The sequence below is a fragment of the Glossina fuscipes genome, unplaced genomic scaffold (assembly GCF_014805625.2).
Source record: "Glossina fuscipes isolate IAEA_lab_2018 unplaced genomic scaffold, Yale_Gfus_2 2, whole genome shotgun sequence".
NCBI lineage: Eukaryota > Metazoa > Arthropoda > Insecta > Diptera > Glossinidae > Glossina > Glossina fuscipes.
The window spans coordinates 33,124,295-33,144,633 of record NW_023998416.1 but is presented as its reverse complement, the minus strand read 5'-3'; the positions used below and the strand labels follow the sequence as shown (position 1 = coordinate 33,144,633).

The 20,339-nt window shown below is 35.9% G+C and overlaps 1 protein-coding gene across 1 annotated transcript in view; it reads right to left on the bottom strand.

The window, feature by feature from the left end:
* LOC119633303 (probable serine/threonine-protein kinase cdc7) overlaps positions 1-20,339 on the bottom strand; it is a 153,780-nt gene that overhangs the window by 4,772 nt on the left and 128,669 nt on the right. The window contains exons 2-3 of the mRNA XM_038026796.1: positions 8,864-8,996; positions 7,153-7,364 (exon numbers count right to left, since the gene is read on the bottom strand). Coding sequence (XP_037882724.1) covers positions 7,153-7,364; positions 8,864-8,996 — 345 coding nt within the window. The remainder of the gene's footprint in view (positions 1-7,152; positions 7,365-8,863; positions 8,997-20,339) is intronic.

Here is a 20,339-nt window from a genome sequence, read left to right as displayed (position 1 = left end):
ACTTATGAAGGCTTTGTTAGAACAAGGCAAACATAACCTTGCCTTATTATATTTTGATGGAAAAGAAGACAACCATGGTTGTATTATAAACTTTTTTGGCGGATGTAATTATTTTTATTAAGCAAAAAAAGAACTTGTAGGTATGGTCGTACCATCAATTGAAATAATGTCGTCGTCTCGATTCCCAAAAAGTTAATTTTCCTGGCAAAGGAATGAGAGTTCGCTGGCTACTTTCTATTTGAGGCTTATGTCAGAACATATTGTCTAAATCATGTGTACGAGATGTGCTCGAAAAAAACTGACTTTTCGAACTTTATGGGCTTCTATATCGGATTTTTAGGGCAAAAACTGCACTATAATTAGGCTTCAGCCAACGCATGCGCCCCTAAGCCCCCCCTTGCGGGTTTTTCCTGTTCCCAAAACTGAAAAGACCCAGAAAGGAATTTGCCACGATTAAGGAGGCAAAGACTGCATCGACGGACGAGCTCAAGGTCATACCAAAAAGCGCATATTAGAAATGGTCTTAAGAATGAAAACAGGTGTTTTATATGTAAGGCGGAGCTCCTTGAAGGGGGAAAATAGATATTGATGAATAAATAAATGGAAACCGTTAAAGAGGGCTCACTGGCTGCTTTATATTTAAGAATTATATTAGACCAGATGCTTTAAGCTTTTGTCAGATGCTATTGACAATTGTATTAACCTAACAAACGTAATATACATCTAAATTCATAGCCTGCATGTTTTTAAAACAAAACTTCCCTTTATTTTTTTAACGCAATGTTTTATTCACATATATTTAAAATAAACATCCGATATACAGTTTTAAAGTAATTGCTTGTTCTGCGCGCATATAAATGGGAACAAGGTATTCTTCATCGTTTTGCTCATACTTAACGTTTACAGAATACAATGTTTGCTCTCTATCAGTAGTGAACTAAGGCTGTTTCTTGTTTCTTTGCCTAGGGCGTTAAAGACATTTAGCGCTTGAGACAGGTTGCATTTTACGTGGCAAAGTATAGATAAGTAGTAGACTTCGTTTAATGAAATGACAGAGTGGTGGCGCTAGCGGAGGTAATGTTAATGGCACTTTCATTTAATAGCTCTCTTCAAAAACCTGCTATTAGAGGGAAGTAAAGAATCGTAGCCATGTTTACCACTGTACTTATCGTCATCGCATGTGTGATTATATGTGTTTTGCATGTATCCAGATGCATTTATTACGTACGCTTAAGCAAACATAGTAAAATAAGAGCAGGCGTACAAAGTATATGAACTAATTTCTGGATTTACAAAAGAAAATACAAAGCATCTTATTGTCAGCATTCAGAAGAACTGCGAATACATTTACATATTACAAGTTTTATTGACGCTTGACAGTTCAACGAACTTTTAACTTTCATTGACTAGCAATAACAACGTGAGAAGAGGAAAAATAATAACCTGTTATGGAGTTTGAAAGCTTCCCATTATATAATATTATAATAATGAAAATGTTTTCCAAGAACGTGATCTGAGCAGTGTTTACTATTAACTTTTATTGACAAAGTTCAGTTTAGACTAAACGTATAAATTTATATTAGACTGAGATCGGAATGCAGTAAGACTTTTCCATTTAAATCGTGAGGGACTTATCCAAAGGGGTGTCTTCCGTTTGTTTCAATTCGCAGGACCCCAACTGATATCTGTGTCAAAGTTCAAGTGCATAGCTTTCAAATTAAACTTCCTTGCGATAAAAGAATTGCATTCCTAGATCTTACACTCTTTAGGGTACAGGGTACATTGAATATATGAGGATGTATGTAAAACTTGGAAAGATTGAAGGTAGGCCGAACTTCTATTATTGCCAGAATCATTTTATATGTCTGTCTGTCGTCTGTTTGTCCACTTGCACAAGCATTTTTGTTCAACCTACAGGTCGAAATATTTGAGATATTTGGACAAAATTGGATAGACTGACATTCAAGAACAAACGCTGTCGACAATGCATTGAGTCGGATCGGTATGAGAAAACCTGGTATAAAAAAATTTGCAATTTTCAAGATGTTACGAGAAAAATCGCTGAGTAATAATAATTGTTATTAATTTTGATTTTGAATAATATGCAGACTTCGCATCGTCTCTGAGTCTTCTTTCTGCAAGCGTTGTAATAAAAAAACGAAATTTCGATATTCTATACTATTGAGTAGACGTGGCCGATTCTTACCAAGCTTGTACTGCAGGAGGTATTGCAGGACCACACACAGAATATAAATGCCACGTTATATATGTTGCGTTTTATAAATAACGGGCAAAAAGACAATTTCTTTTATTTTTGAAAACAGAGGTGGTGTGAGGTTACACTGCACTACAGTTGTGTGCGTTGACCGATTTGTTAGAATTTCAGTACCAACTTGCGCGGAAGAACTTCCAATCCTTGTGCTAAACTTGAAGTCGATTGAGTTTTTTTTTTATGACCAGGGGAATGTTTACAACAGACATTACACAGACAGATCGGAAGACGAACACGCTTGACTCGGTTTAGAATTTGATGCTAATCAAGCATGTGTATATACTTTACGGGATCTCTGATGCTTCCTTTCGGGTGTTGCGAACGTTTTGATAAAATGAATACGCCTCTCATCCTACGGCGACGGGTGTAAAGAGAGAAAGGAAACCATTCGTTTAGGTTAACCAATACGATTTAAATGGAGGAGTGTTACTGTCTTCACACACACGGTGCCACAATATTGCACATAATTTTATAAATCATGTGCAATAAAATACAATCAAAAGTTCTTCAAGCGTAGGATAAATGTGATTTACGTTAAAACTGCCATAGTTTGTTCACATTTGTGAATATTTGTTGTTGGATGTCGTTCCTGCTTAGTGTATTAAATAAATGAAGATACGTTTTCCCTCAAACGTCAAAAAAATGTAAATCTTTTTTAATTTATGCAAAGCATATCTAAGAGCGACCGATTTTCGCTAAAGTACAAGATGTTTTAAGCACAGGCTCTTGAAAGTGAAATTTTTTTCCAGAAGCTTTCAGTCGAAAAATGAACTTAACATAATGTAATAATGTTACGATTTCGTTTTAAAATTTTTCCGAAATATTTTTTCAGTAGATTGATGCATCGAATTTCTCTTTGTGTTGAAGTGAAAAAGAAAAATTCAAGTTTAATGTCAATAGTATTAAAGTGATTGCAGCACACACATAAAGTCACAAACAAAATTGGTATGTTTTGCCAACAACTATGCCTCGAAGATCATGTAAGAGTAAAGAAAACAAAAGCTTTGCATGGCATTCGTTAGGTGATTGTGTATCAAGTATTCACACAGTAAGATGGACAATTAAAGTTGCTTGTTTACTAAATGCAAATCCTGAGAGATTGCGTGGGAACACAAAGCACCATAAACTAGACAACAAACATGTGTGTGAAAGCAGTTTTTTTTCTTTTTCCTATGTAGTCATGGTTTAACAATTGTTGAAAAAGTTTCGGGCAGGCAGCTTTACTGGTCACTTGTGGGCCGAGAAATGAAAAGCAAATTAAAAATGTAAAATGCTTTAATGAAGTGATTGGTGCCATGTTCATGAAAATTGCATCACATGACTGCAGGTGTACTAAAGATAAATAGGGACGGTAAAGTAGCATTCAGAGCATGACTTTATATGACAACGAGGCATCATCCACAAACTGCAAAATGTTGATTGAAGTACAGCAGGCGCGCTAAGATGTATTTCTCGTTCGACATACTGCCCAGTAATCAAAATTGATTAAAGGAATTGGTGCCAACACTTTTTGAAATGTGTGTGTGTGTTTGCGTGTGTGTGTGTGTGCGTGTGTGTGTGTGTGCAGATAGAGTGTCTGATACTCTAATAAAGAAAAAAATTATAAGGAATACAAAATTCATGTCCCCCGCTATTTTTCACTCATATCCAGACACATTCACACTAATCCTTAAAATTAATCTAAATTGTGCCCAACTTTAGATTGGACGTTTTTTGTGCTATCGTCACACGTACGCGAACCATAGCTATAAGCTTGTTAGGAATACACATAAAGTAGCATAAGTATATGCACAGCTTTTGGATAGACATGTCCCCATATGCATACAGAGTTCACGCTCATATATGCGTATGCCTCAAAAGCATGCTATATTTACATAACAGTTTAGAAGGAAATTCTGACATGCTCCCTCTACCTATCAATAGGTAAACGCCCTTTCCATTACACCGAAATTATTGCTTTGTCAACCAATCGCTATCTATGCATGTAAAACAATATTACACTTGAAAACTTGCAACCCTTCCGGTTAGCTCTGCTCCTCTTGTCATATATTTATCATTACACTATCTGCACTTGTGTACCACCCACGGCAAGAATAAAAAGTTGAAAACAAATCCTATTTAACATAATCGATTTACAATGTTATTGATATAGAGAAACATTCTCGTCGTTTAAGTTCACACGTTTGCAAATGTCTCTATGATTTTTTGCTTCAGCTTTTTAGCACTCTCTTTAAGTCTTACCGCACGAAATGAGATTCTCACGTAAGCAATTGAAATCGTTCAAACGTTTATCATATCTTCATTTCTAAGAAATTTTTACATAAACACTAAACGCAGACGATAGTTGAAAGAGACAAGGCAAAAAGCATTTGCGATATGCAAATGTTTTTATTACAACTTTACAGACGAACAAAAGTATAAAAATTTATCATATAACAAGGAAGAAAATTAGATTCGGTCGTGACCGAATGTCTTATACACTTCGTCGGGATTCTAAAAAAGGTTGAAAAAAAGGAAAAAAAGTAAATTTTCGTACTCTATAATGTTGGGTGGGCCCAGTTGATTTTTTCGATTTTCAGAATAAAAGTGGAAATTTTTTTTCGCGAATTGCATCCAAAAGACACGGAAACCAAAGGTGTTCGCTGTTTTCGTTGCATATGCATGTGGGCATTGCAAGTGCGTCCTTTGACCTTCTCCAAATGTGTAGAGGATGTCTTCATTTTTGCGAACGAGATAACGTTTACCACAGATACGTGACAGTTGAGCAGACAGACAGATGGACAGTTTGGTGTTGAAAAAATAATAAAATTTTGATATACTGTATTATTGGGTGGGAGTGGTCAATTTTTCCCATTTTCATATAGATATGACAGCATCGCCAAAAGAATATACGTTCAAATCTTTGGACATTTATCTGCTATAGTTCATGAGTAATGAACTAAAAAGCAAATTTTACTCCTTTTAAACAAGAGAGACATTCTCAGTTCACGTTTTCGATACCAATCTGAAGTTAAATGAACTTTTAATGTTTCCGCTAAATTTGAAGCGGATAGTCTCACTTTCGCGACGAGGAGATGGGCAGATGAGCAGATGGAAATCCTTCGATCGTCTCATATATATACTTCATAGCGTCCCAGAAGTTTCCTTCTGAGCAGTGCAGACGTTTTGATAAAATGAATGTATCCCTCATCTCTCGGTGTTCGGTGTAAAAAATGTTTTAAGTAAATAAAGGATGCTCACCATAGTACTTGTGCGGTTGGAAAGCAAGACGTGGGATTTTATTAGTGTCGTGTTAACATAATTTTAAATGCATGCAAAAAACTTTATTGCCTTTGGCACGATATTAATGACACACAATTTCCATTTTAAATTTTACATCCTTTTGGTATTTTATTATAATAAAAATGCACCTTTCTCTCCCTGCCTCGTCCTTTCTCTCTCTTTCTAACTCTCTGTCAATTCTAGCGGATCGAATATCTTTCTGCAATGACATCGCAACTAGTAGAGGTGACTCTTCACCATCTACGTTTTTCGAGACAAAGCCTTGCGGCGATCGTTTGGTTATTTACTTCGCTAGACTTATTGTCGCCAATGATTCGCTTTTATTGCTGGCAAAATCTTTCATTCATCTAATTGCGATGTAATATATATATATGCATACCTTAGCAAACACGGCGCAAAACCTGTTTTTATTGTTGAGAAAAATAATTCGTTAGAATAATTTTTATACCCATTGAAGGATGCGAGTATACTTATTTGTCAAAATGTATGCAAGGTGCAGAACGAAGCTTCAAACACACCATTAAGCAAAAGTGTTAATCAGTACTATTTTCTAAATTGATTTAAGTATGTCCGTCCGTCCCTCTGCGTAATTCTTCAGGTGGAGACAACGAAGACATTCGTCTTAAATTTGTTATGAACGCAGATTTTTATAGAAAATGGGCCAACTTGCTCATAGTACACACACACAGTACAAGAGCCTTCAACAACAAAATTAATTCGGTTTTTTGCTTTTGTTTGTTTCATTTATAAACTTCTACAAATAGAGCAACAAAAATTTGCACGTGTATGCTGTAATTAATCTTCCAGCATATGCAAAAAAATGGGGAAAAATATCCGATAGTCCACAGTGTCGAAGTGCCTTTCTTTGGATGGATATGAAGTTTAATACATTGACATGTGCGCAAAGTCCAAACCGTCGTTTTAATTTTTGGACAGATGAACAGATGGTGCACCAACGAAGGGGGCGAGAAGGCCAAGGGTCTTCATGTGCACTTTGTATGTCTATTTTTGCTGCCTTAAGTGTATATAATTTCTTCGTAACCACCCGGTGACCAACCATCACTTACTACGCTAAAGTTTTAAAAGTTTACTATTGGCCCTTCTCGCCCTTGGTGGCGCCAAATATTATCCTAACGTTACGAAAGCACGTAAGGCAATAAAATTTTCGCAATTAGAATGAACATTGTTCTAATTTTGCTGAAGCTTCTTCTTAGCGTTTTATTTAATGGAATAATAAAACTGAAATTTTGTAATTAGAAGAGTTTTTTTCCAATTTTCACTCTCCATTCACTAACTTAAACACTATTTTTTCGCAACTTCCGTAACAAATTTCATTCACTATGTTTCCTTAATTAAAGCCAAAAAATGATAACAAAACAGAGAAAAAAAATGCTAAAATCTAAATCTAAAAATCTAATTTAAAATCTAACCGTTGTTTAAAGCCATCAAATTGAAAGAACCATTGACCCCCTTGTTCAACAATCAACAAAACGAAGCAAATAGTTTTTGTGCACCGCTTAAGCACCCGCACGTTAAATGAGAATAATTTGTTGCCGACGCAATAAAAAAAGGGAGCAAAATGAAGCTTGAGTACTTACGAAGAAATATAAATCTACGGTTTTGGTACGTTTCGGTGCACATGTTTGACGTTCGCTGGGACAGCAACCAGTATCGTCAGCACAACGATGTAGTACCGTGCAATGAGGCGTATAGATTTTCCATGGATCCCGACGTATACGTTCGACACGCGGCTGCGGCAAGCGGCATATGGCTTCGCCGACAATGCGACGGTGATGAGCACTAGCCAAAGCTGGAATAAAAACAAGACGAAAAGAAAATTGAAAGCAAAAATTAAAAATTAAGTTGCTGGAGAAAGGCAAAGGGTTTAGGGATCGCAATTTTATGCTTTCACTAGTAAGACATTGCATGCAATAAAAATTCAGACGTTTCGTTGCTTCTATTGCCTATGTTGTTTGTATTGGTATGGGATTAAAAAGCGAGTAATTTCAATTTAGCTATGCAATAACCCATTAGGTATTTCAAAATGAAACACCATAGTGGGCCACGGTCCATTACTAAGCACTCTACATCTCCCTACAGTTATGCATATGATGACTTTCCAAACTAAGACATTATGTGAGAAGTGAACGAAAAAAAGAGACGATTCGCATCCGTTTCAATAACTTTTACCTGTCACATAACTTTAACACGTCCGTGTACAAATTTCATCAGACTATCGCAAAAATGGCGACTTGTAGCTTGAATACAAACATATACGGGTGAACATGGGACGAACAGGTAGGCAGACAGATAGGCAATCTTAAATCGATTCAGAAATTGATTCTGGATCAATCGATACAATAAAAGGTGTGGCTAGTTCAAGCCCATCTGGGTATTCCATACCTCCGCACAAGCGTAATGTTTCCTAGTACCACAACTGAGGTAAAGTGCAGAAGGATTTGAGAGAGATTCACCTTTTATTATAACGATCCATTCAGACAGTGATCTAACCTTGTTTCTCTGCCTATCCGTCCTACATTCTTGTGTTCTACCCATAGATTGCAAATTTTTGAGATATTTTGATGAACTTTGTTTCACCGATATTTTTTGTCCCAAGGACGAAGGTCATTGAAATTGGTTCGAATCAGACAGTTTTTTCGATAACTTTCCATATAACACATTATTTTGAGAAAGTCATTACATGAATAATTGTATGGAGCGAAGGGGGGTAAGGTACTTAGTATTGGGTCGTGTGCCAGTATAGGATTTTTACTTGCCATTACTTGAATATGTGCGTAATAATAGTTTCCCAATTATTACTGTTCTATTCCTTGTCTTCCATTTCCAAATAGAAATTGACAAAAAAAAAATGTCTTTTTAGGTTGTCACTGTAGCTTTCTCTTCAATGGCTAAATCGATTCGCTTAACCATGTAAGCCAAAAATATAAGTATGAGCACAAGGTGACCACCCTTTCTATGTAAGCCGTGGGCACCTATCCATATGAGTACTTTTTTCCTTAGGTTGCCATGCTTAGCGTGTTAACCGACATCTGCCTTCACGTTCATGCTAATATCTGCTTTAGTTACTGGAATATGGTTCTTTATTATCGTCTAAGAAAATATTCGCGTGACATTGTCCCTTTTCTTAATATGGCTTGAGGGACTGCTGAAAACTATCATTTCATTTAGTACGGATGAAGAAGAGTTTTTTTTTTTCTCGGTCCCCATAGAAAGGGGAGTATTAAGAATATATGTAAGACAGGAAACGCGTAAACATGTAAAAGAAAACATATTTTTTTAGAGACTTACCCTTATGTTGACGTTGTTTGATAGCGTGAGCACGTCGTGATTCCAGAACTGCGCTAGGTGAACCTAGTTCTTCTTGCTTGGCCCGAGTTACTGAGCCGGGTACATAATAACGCGAATAAATATCAGAATCGTCCTGAAATTATATTAAAAATAATTTTTCTTTAAATCGATGCACGGCATAAATGCGTAAAGAAAGAAAATATAAAAATTTTATACGTATACATCGGACGTAAAATAAATGACCGCCGATTTTTTTAGTAAAATTAAGGGAGTGCTGTGATTGCTTTGTTCAATGCATCGTCCAGCAATAGTCGTCAGTTCTCTCATCTTTTATGCAGAATATGAATTGTGTGTTAAACAGACAATCGGTCAGTTGAGGACATCCACAGAAAAGTGCATAGTGAAACCCGTGTTAAAAAAAGTCACATTCCCTGACAATAGTGGCGAAGGCACATTTCGCGGGTGTAATTTCTTCAAATTGAAAATACCCGAGGTCATGACTATTAGCAAATTGTTTACGCCTTTGTCCCAGTTTCATTTTTTGCTGTCTGTGCCTTTTCTCAGTCATGGTTTCACTTTTATGGAACAAACTGTAATACACTACGTACGTCCAGCTGATAACCCCGAGTGGAGCCGTGAAGGATCTTCAGTTCTTTTTTCAGGTGTTGATGATTGGCCCTCATCATGGTCCATTACTCTTAAGGAGTTGGCAGGGCTATCGCTCAATAATGTGCTTTTGGTGTAGAATTGCATCTATTGAATGCTCCAAAAAACTATGTGTTGGACGCTTTAGTGTGATAACTTATACAGTTCCGCGTAGTTTAAAGATAGCACTTTGAAATGAAAATGTCGTAGTTTTATTCAGTTTGCTATTTGTACACTCACAGCAGCACCACACTCACTCTTTCTTAGAAAAAGGATGAAATCATATTCGCTTACGGCGCGGAAATATTTTCAACCGATTTTTCCCAACTTTGAGATAAGTGCAAACTAAAGTGTTCGAAAAGCATTTTAAAGAATAATCTTAGTTGAGGAAATGGATCTCATTTATATACCGATCTAATGAAATTTCAGCATTCCTGTCTATTAAGTTTGCGGCTCTGCCTCTGATTGTTGATTATCGGAATACTTTTTTCACATCATTCTTCATCAGGGAAACCATATGTCTTTGTTTCAAGTTTCGAGAACAACTGATGCTGAAACCTGTTTTACTCAACGCAGTGAACGCGAGGATTCACAGAAGAAGTGAAAGAAGAAAATTCAAAAGTTCTTTCTGCATAGCATAATGATTTTGTCACAAAAGCAGTGCAAGGTTATCGATCCAAATGACACAAGTATTTAACTCGATAAAGTTGATAAGAAACCTCACAAAGCCTTTTCTTTGCCCTAAGTACGATACACTATCTAGGCGAATATGCTTTCCTTGTTGCTTTACAAAGCTTTAGAAAGCGGATTTAGCAGCGAAGATGGCTGACGTTGTTGGCTTAAAATAATGAAAATTTCATACAGTTTTGCTTTTGTTTGATTTTCAGAGCTATTTTCCATAAATAAATTCCTTTTTAAAGAATTTTTATGATGTACATACACATGACGCCTCGTTAGGTTTTTCCATTCGATGATACATAGAACTTTAAAATTTTTGTTAAAGTTGTAAGTAAGAGAACATCAAATATTTACTGCTTTTAGAGTGAGCGAGCGAAGTCGACCCGCATACAAAGGAAAGCCACACACACAAATTCACAAAGTTTTTCAATTACAAGTGTTTTAAGCTTTCATAGGGATTAGGCTGTAACCGCACACAAGAACCTTCAAATAAGTACACATAAGCAAGCATATGCCAAAGTGGGTGTGCATCGCATGTGCTTGTGCGTACAGTTTGGTAAATTTTTTTAGTTTTCATTCCTTTTTTCCATAATTCACATTGTGTAACTTTAAAATTGTGCTTTTATCTCAACAATATAAAATACACTCGTGCACATATTATTTACTTATCTTTCTCTGCCTCGCTCTCTAGTAATTCCTTTAATTAAAATATTGTGTAAGAGCACCATCACCCTTCACTCATTCTTCCTTCCTTCATTCATTCATTGAATTCAATATGAATTATTGTTTAGTTTGTAATTAAAAATTTTCAAAAGACATTTCGCATATTTGAAAGTTTACCTATATGCAGAAAAACTACACTATACACCGCGTTACACGGTAATGAACAGAACAACACATGACACATGACATTGTCGTAACGTTGTGAATTATTGCCACTCCAAGGAAAACAAGGTTATTCTTAAATATTTTGTTTTAGATGCTGACGCGTAGATATGTATAAGTGTACAAAATGCTTTATCTTCAACGCTCAGCAGCTGTATATGAAGTATTTGGGAGCTTGAATGTATTGCTTCCATGCGCGGTGTAGTAAACTAATGTAACCCATGTTCGTGAGGAATTTTGTTAACATTAAGATTAGAATATTTTTTTATTACCATAGCGAAACACACTGGCAGCCAATCCCAAAAAAGACGCGAGTTCGATTAATTACTCACTTCGTGCTTGTACTTAAATACAATATTAACTCACGAACTGATATACAGGCGTCTGCTGTTTAATATGGTACTTGTAAAGCACGATGTCGGTACGAAGCGCCACATGTTGCGTTGATTTACATTATTTTAAGATATCGTATTACACGGTTTGGATACAACACGGACAAGTTTTCGAGACAATGCACTTCTTACATATACATTATACCTAAGTCTTCTATTCCATATTATATGGCACGGTAGGAATTAACCTCTTTAAGCGACCAGAGCTGCTGTCTATATATATATATATATATATGAATTTCCGTAAAAGTGAGCAAACTATAAAGCATTCCTTTCTTTTCATTTCTTCCCTATCTCTGAGTTTCTATCTAACGTTGCACGAATTCATTTAATTTGAATTAGTTCTGAGTTCCGAGCGCAACACGGTTTCTACATAACGCGGCAGTGGTGTCTATATAATGCGATATTGTCTATCGACCGGTTTCCCTTTTAACGACACCAAGCACATTTGCTGATTGGATATAATCCTGAATTTCATTCAACACGGTTTTCAAGTAGAGCGTTGCGATTTAGTCGCATCATACGAGGCTCGACTGTAACATTTAAGATTCTTGCAGAGATATCTATCTGCACACACATAGGTTAGATATCAAAAAGAATAAATTTGAACAAAAAACATAAATTTATTAAAATATTACAAGTGTCACAACACTTGTTTACGATCTACGCTCGGAATTTGCTTACAGGCGGGCCTCGATCTTACTGCAATTACCATCAAACCGTGTCATTGGCGCGAGTGTCTCTTGCTGGCATCTGACAAAGATTTTCACCTCAGAGCAATGCAGGTTTCGTGTAATAGCAGACCTTGTAATAGCGTTGAACAAGTCGCGCTTTATGCAGAAAGAAGAAGCGTTCGCTGAAAGCACTTTTTATTTTCCTCAAAGATACGAAAGCAAGTTGTCTTTGCATCGTGCCAGCCGTAGGAACGAAAAGTGGAGCTTTTGAAAATGCCAGGGGTAAAAGAGCATGAGTAGATAATTACGCACCAACGACACAATGACACTAACATCGGAACTATAAGGGTGGGGTGCGGTCTGTAAAAGTCTAGTGAGACCGTTAACATTAATCACTGCTGGCAGCAATTAATCGATTTGAACGGTTTGACAAGAAACACAAGGACACTCTCATCAATGTCATGCATCCATTCATCCGCCCCTACTACAAAATTGATTCGCGGCACGTTGGAAGCACTCAACAAAGAAGTGCTACTGCATGGACCTTACTCGCCAGGCTCGAGTCTTTTCGATTACCACTTAGTCGACTGGCCGCACATCTGTTGCGCAACGCTGCCGTTCGTAAAAAGATGCAAAAAAAAAAATTTCTAGATTGAAGAGTCTTAAAGGCGTGACTTAAAGGCGTCTAAAGTCCGCAGACAGAGCGGTAGTGTATAGCCAGCCATGGGTTATGGTTCCTTTACAATATTCAATATTTACGTTCGTATGTAAATCTCCTCAATCTTAACGATATTTTGAAATTTACGAGAAAAGTATACCATATTTGCGACATGATAAGTGTACATGGAAGATATCAAATAGCTAAACAAGAAAATCAAGTTCGATTTGCAGCGAATCCTGGATACCCCTTGCCTCAAACTTGATGTATTCGAAGCATGTTTCTGTTTGTTATAAGTCGGGGCAAAAAATTCTTGCTTATCGTCACACATGTGGAATTAAATACAAAAGGTAGTTAATGTAAAGAGTTAGGCAAACACTGCCTTAATTATGAGATGTCAAGCAACTTAACTGTAAGAGCAATAATTTTCAATTTAAGCCGAATGTTTTAATGCTCCCAGCATTATTGTGCAAGCTACTTAATTAATTATAAAGAAAATTAGTCCGTTGAAAACTATTTATGCCGTATCATGTGTAACGTAAATCGTACTTGGTGCTTTTTTCTCCTCTATATCTAAAATTTGAGAAAGAACTTTACTCCGTTTCTTTCTCTACTAAGAAATTTTCAGTGCAATTCTTTCTCCTCTCAGTTTCATAATCTTTTTAGTATTCACGTTAAGTTTTAAACGTTTTAATTGCATTTTCCGTTAAATTACTTTTGTAAAAACTAAAATTTCTTTTCTTAACTCTCTCGAGTTGGTGGCCTTGTGAGCACAAAAAAAACATATATTAAGATCTTTAAAGTGCAAATAAAATTGACTAAATATCAGAAAAGTAAAACACCAAATGCGAAACGCTTGCTCCATATCTATCACATATTGTCTTGGAAGAGCAGAACGTTTAACGTAGACGCGTGCAAAATTTTGTTCACTTTGCCCGAGCGAACCGTATAATACAATGATGGAGCCAAGTTCTGTTACAGAGAGAGTCTAGACTGTCTGAAATGGAATCGGGAACTCCTTTTTAGGTACCTCAACCCTTTAAAGCAAAATTTTTGTGCATACAAGAGTAAGCAACTTTAATAGCGTATAACGAAGATAAATAGGCTTACGTCATTGGCAGCTTAATCGTCATAAAGTTAGAATTCGTATCACCCATAATTTTAAATCCGCCACAAAGCCAATATAAACACTAAACCCATAGAAGTGAAACTGGTGAGCAGGCCTATCTACAAATCTAAAGAAACAAATCAAATGACGTCGGTGTGTGGGGAATATCGTCAGCTCGATAGAATTATTCTTCCTCATCGTTACAATACATGAGTCACCAGTGATTGCAGGTGCAACTTTATTAGATTTGCTTCTTTTTCGACTTAAGTTCTATTATCAAGTCATGGCGACGATGTTTGCGAAAGGGTCAAAATTAATGTAGTCTGTTTGATTAGCTAAAAATGCCTTTTTATCTTCGAAAGGCTGCACAGACAATTTAACACTTCGTGGATAACGCCCTCAAAGGATTATACTTTGTTTTATGCCCACTACTTCGCTCAGCATGAAGAAGTGCTGTCAACGTGAAGTGTTTAGCAACTTTTAAGTCTATGGAGTCGTGATCAACCAAGAGAAATCTAAGCCGACTTCAATTTTCTTAGCTTTGCCGGAGCATTTGAACCGAATGAAGGAATGACAAGGATAAAGTGAGTTTCCAACTTAACAACGCTGTATAACTTCCAGGGCAAGTTCAAAAACATTGATCTTTAATTTGACTATTATAACGACGACGTATTTGTGTACCTGGCTGTTGATGCTTTTCCCTTTGTTTCACTAAAGCTTAATAAACCCAAAATACTCTATTCTGGACGAAAGCAATTATATCGTGAGAGAGTACGAAGCTAATTCTACGTACAAAGGTGAGCTAATTTTTACAACTCCCGAGAAATAGTATAACGAAAAATATTTTCTCTTTTCCGTAACAAACCTGACAAGTTTCCAAGATCTTAACTTTAAATATTTTTTTTTTTTTTGGAAACTTTAAAGAAAATTGTAAGTTTGAATATACTTTACTTATAAACTCAGTTAGTTACTCGGTATGTTGCTTGTGTCTGTTTTACTTAGATTATTTTGGCAAGTTTTCAAACTTTTTCGTTTTCTTACGTTGTCAGATTTGACTAAACAAAATATTATTGTCTTTTTATTTTGATAGTTAGTTAGGGAAAAGAAAGTTGGGCTAATTTTCAGTTAAAAGAACAACAAGTGGGAACGTTATAGATCGGCCATTTAACACCGTACACGAACTTGGTTAATAAAATTTTTGAATTGTTCTTAGGAGAGAGCATCAAACGTTATGCTTTATTTCTATTTAAAGATCCACTTTAAATGGGGGTTAATATGGCACTTTGTTCAATAAGTTCGCGGGCTTAGATGTACACGTGAGTACTATTGACGACAGCACCGATCATCAAACGAAATGTTGCAAGTGCTTTAGTGAAGCTACTTTTGTTTTTGTAAAGCAATGCGAAAAATCTGAATTTCTTGTGTAGCGTCACTAAAACAACTCTCATAGATGTTATGAGACTTCTATGGAGTGGAGGGATCCAAAACATAGGTCTTTGTGGCCCAAATTCGGAAAAGTTAATTTTTATGTCAAATAACTATTAAGGCCCTTTCTTCTTCGGAAAGTGCTTAGAATTAGACTCTGTGGCACATAAGAACTCATGCTTGCTAGAAACGGTCATGTTTTTTCTTGTTTCACGGCACAAGGGAGTGGGTATAGACAAAGACGGCGAGTGTTATGCCTTTCCTGGCTGTGCACTCGTTGTAACTGTGACCACACTTCAGGTTTGAACCTACGAATACTGACTTGTAGCCGCGATTCTGACCTGCTCAGCTACTCATGCGTGAATGCGGGAGGGAATTGCAAAAATTAGCCCATGCCAAGGGCTTGTCACTCAGCGATCTTTGTCGAGAAAATTTTTAAAATTGCAAACATATTTCAAAGAACAACTTGGTTTGATTTAAGGGCTCGCCCTTGGTCTGAAACAGACAAGTGTATCAACTTTCATCGAAATATTTCAAGAATTTCGACCTATGGGTTGATCAAACTATGCGCAAACAGTCAGTAGACAGAGAGGCGGATACGCCGACAAGCTTAAATCGATTGGGGAAATATCTCGGAATGGATTGGTGTAGTAGGTAGTGGCTCAATCTTAAGTTCATCTAGGTGTTAAAAACATCAGCACATATTTACGTACCCAGCACTACACTCGGTGTAGGGCGTAAAGAGATTCGAAGCCAAAGGAATTCAATAAAACTGAAGAGTTGAAGAGAGAAAAGTTTAAAAAACTATTCTGCATTAGAATTTAAAAAGCTTAAAAGCTGAAATAGAAGAAAAAAATTCCCAGAATTTAAATGTGAAAACCAATGCATGCATTTTCTGTATTTAGTATCAAAGACAGGTTTAGGAGAGGAAAGGGTGTAAAATGCTTGCATTGTCGAAAAGACTATAGCTACGATTAATGAGCGTATGCAAATAAGCATCATAAGTTTCTGCGCCACTATGAATATGCTCTCACGAGAATAGTTATGCACGCATTGTTTATCAACCCGAAGGGAAATTCTTATCAAACTTTTGTAATGAATTGTAAATTTGTGTAAATATTTCAAACAAACGTTACACAACTATGAAAATCCCTCTTAATATAGAGCATAATAAATTTATAATCCACTCTGAGGCCATGTCATAATAATAATTTAAATATTTAATCAAGATAAAGCTGGATGAAGAACAAACAGCCGTTTATCATACAAGAGTTTACATAAAGTAAAGGTGAATGAACAGCATCAACGGCATGGCCTACATGTGTGTGCAACTTAAAGGACTTCCAATATGTTAACATCTGAATGTTATTTAAATAAAATGTAAACGCTTTAAACCAATAGCTGCGTTCTATAATAGAGATGTCGAGAAAATGCTTTAGTGAAATTGTATTTTATTAGATTCTGTTTAGCGAAATGCTTTCAAGTTTCGTTTGGCTTGAGCATGAGAAATGGGCATTTGTATCTTCAACGAACTTACGAATATCGCCCTGCAGTCAGTTATGAAATAGCTGGCCGATTACATGGCCTCAACATTTGCGGAGAAAACGTGCCGGAAACACTTCCCTACACGCAAGGAACACCTAACACTGTCTTCTTACACACTTGTTATATGACTTGTGGTACAAGGGTATCTTCAGTTCGCTTGGATATATGCAACACCAAAAAGCACATGAACTCGATCCATTTTCTATTATACCGTTCGTTTCAGAATCATTTTCTGAATCCGTTTAAACTCGTCTGTCTGTCTTGTTTTTTGTGTTCAACCTATAGGCCGTAATTTTTGATATGCTTTGATAAAATTTGGTACACTGGCCCGTGCCCCTTGGCTCACTATATCTTTACTTGTGTTATATTACATCAATCAATTCAGAATAAATGTTCCAAGCAACTCTGTTTGTCTGATGTCTGCCTGTGCAAGTATGTCCTTAATCCACAACCTACAGATTGCACTTCACCAGATATTTTGATGCTCATTACCATGTCTTAGCCGAGCAGCGCTGCGGTTCGCAGTAGAAGAAGTAGGAAAAAGATTAAGTGAATGGAAAAGCATTGCCAGCAGCAGATTGTTAGATAGATGTGTAAACTGTATAGCTAGCGATGGACAATAAGTTATTTTTTATCATTTTCATACAACAAATGCTTACTTTCTTTACGAAAATTCGGATTTCATATGTGCATACATATATAAAATTCCGATTAATATTTGTAATCTGTAGCGTACACATATTTCGCAATTGATAGTTTTAGTAAGTACTTGTAGTAAGCAGTAATTATTACTTTGAATATATTTTCAGGCTATTGAAGGCACAAGAAAAATTCCGCGAAAGGCTGCTCTTCAATCAGCCGGCGAAAAATACTTGGCTCTCAGGTGCACTTTTGGCAACGAAAAAGTAAATATCATTGTATTCTTTTTTTTTTAGGAATTCCAAACGCTTTTGCATAGTTTAGATCGAAATAAACCGTAGGCAAGGTGAGCGATGTAATATTTTGCACTCGTCCTTCCACCTCCAACATAAGGTAAGCGTAGTAAGTAAATATACGGTGTAAACTTTTCTCTCTTTCTTGGTAGAAGCATTTGCTTTTAAGGAATCCTAGTTTTGTTACAAAGGAATTTTTTAAGCTTTTTGGTAGTTACTGTTGTCATCTTATACTTTAACAGTTTGTTGCTTCTTTTCTTTAAATGTTTCTTTATTTTTCTTTCTTTTCTTTTTTTTGCTTTCTATTTGTTCACGAACATGCATTTTTAACGAATTTCTGCTGCTTTTTTTTTTGATCTATTCTAAAGCAGGTAAGAAGATTATACGTGGTCATGGTCGAATATTTTATACCCTCCTTCTCTGCTCTAAAAATATTAATTTTAAAACTCTGCGCAATTGGATGCACGTGGTCGACTTTTTCTATTTTGGTACGAGTTTTGTAAAATCATTCATAAAATATCGCCGGTCACACCGTTTTCTTTTGCTTTTGAAAAGGTATGTGTTCTCTCTTTATATAATCTGCTCTAGGCGTATATTCTGACTGATTCGATACATTTTGCGTGCAAGAGCTTGTAACGTTTTTTTCCTGATTTGAAGCTGATGTCTTTATCTTTGCAATCGGTTGAGTTTTTACCATGGGCAGACAGACCGAAGGACATGCGAACGAATCGACTGGCTTAGGTTGATTCGTAATCGAGTCTCTGAACTTCCTCCCCGTTGCTGCAGATGTTCCCACAAAAAAATCCAATTTTGATATTCTTTAATATTAGAGGGGCGTGGACGACTTGTTTCATGTTTGTTCCCGGTATTGTAGAATAATTCACACACCAGGGGAATGCTTAATACACACACCCACACAAATGGACGCACGGGCGGACGTGGTACTGCATTCACCGGAAGTGTGACTTATTTTTTCTATGTGTTGCAAATGCTTTGGCAAAATGAATGTATCTTCAACCTTCAGTGGTGGGTATAAAAAGGCTCTAAAACTACAATTCACTGCACTTGCTCCACTTAATAATGAGCACGCGATAAGAGCTGGATTTATTCTTGGTTTTTCATAACACAAACGGCTTCCTGTTGTCGAGTGCACTTATAATATCGTCTTTGTTACATCGTCCTGCAATTATTTATTTATTTTTTTTTTTGCTTTCAAATAGATAATACCATGGAACAATAAGTGCAGAAGTTCAAATTCTTTCAAGAAATGTTAACATTTATATACTTTTAAGCGATAATAGTTTTATTTATACATTTTTCGCTTTTCTATTTTTAGACATAATGCTGGGCATTATGGGAACATGCTGGGTAAGTCCATAAATTTTCTCATTATTATTTTATTTCTTTGCGATAGCTATATAAATAAATTTTCTCTTTAAAACTGCTTTTCCACACTACGAGATAGCCTTGTGTAAAGTAAATTCTAATGGATATAATGTCGTGTTTTTAATTACATGCTTGTTGAGATGACTTTAAGGTTCTATGATATCCTGATAGTAAGCAGAAACATGTAAAGAATAATTTTATGGAATTAATGTCGACAGAAAAATGTTTTTAAGAAATCTATGTGAAATCAATTAAACATGTACTTGGGCCAGATCTTATGTACACACTATCTAAAGCATTTTTGGTTTCATGCCTAAACCGTTTGGCTGATTTCAATCACTTCCATACTGGGCCTTTCCCGTGATTCTAACATATTTTTGCACAAATTTTTAATTGGCTGTCTATTTCGGTTTACGACTAAGTCCGACTAATGTATTTCTTATTACAATAGGCGGATGTATGAAAGGATTGTGGCATTTACTCAGACTTAATCCAAGGTTACCAATTTGAAAAATATTTATATAAACAACAGCAAACGGACGTGCAGGACGGTTTTTATAATTTACTTCAAAACGTTACGCTCTTCAAAAATATATACATTTCACAAGTTCTCTAATGCTTCGGTCTGACGCAGCCTCACACAGCCCTTCAAAAGCGAATCAAGCAATTAAGAAATTTATGTAAAAGATGCTTCTTGGAATTCGATCACTTATTACCACTATTTCTCTTAGGTTAATCCTAACCTAAATTTCCAGAAGGACATTTATATTGACCATGAGATAGTAGTATCAAAGAACTTTAAATTTTTTCCTACACATCTTAATGTTTTATGTGTTCCTATGTTATTATATAAAATTGATTAAAACAAAATTCTTTTTTCTCCTCTCAATTCACTTCAATAGGAGCTTGTAAAAAAAATATTTTTATACAAAATGTTTTTTACTTTTTAGTCAGTTTATTTCAATTCGAATTTTCTAACGCATCACTCAATAAGTTCGTTTGGTTGCATGCAAATGTAAAATGATTATGCAGATGATTTTTAGATACCATTAACTTTCAAACAAATTATATCAAAATCCATATGACATCCATACGTTGTCCTACGAACTTATTGAATGATATGTTGCTTGATGTATTGACTTCTATGA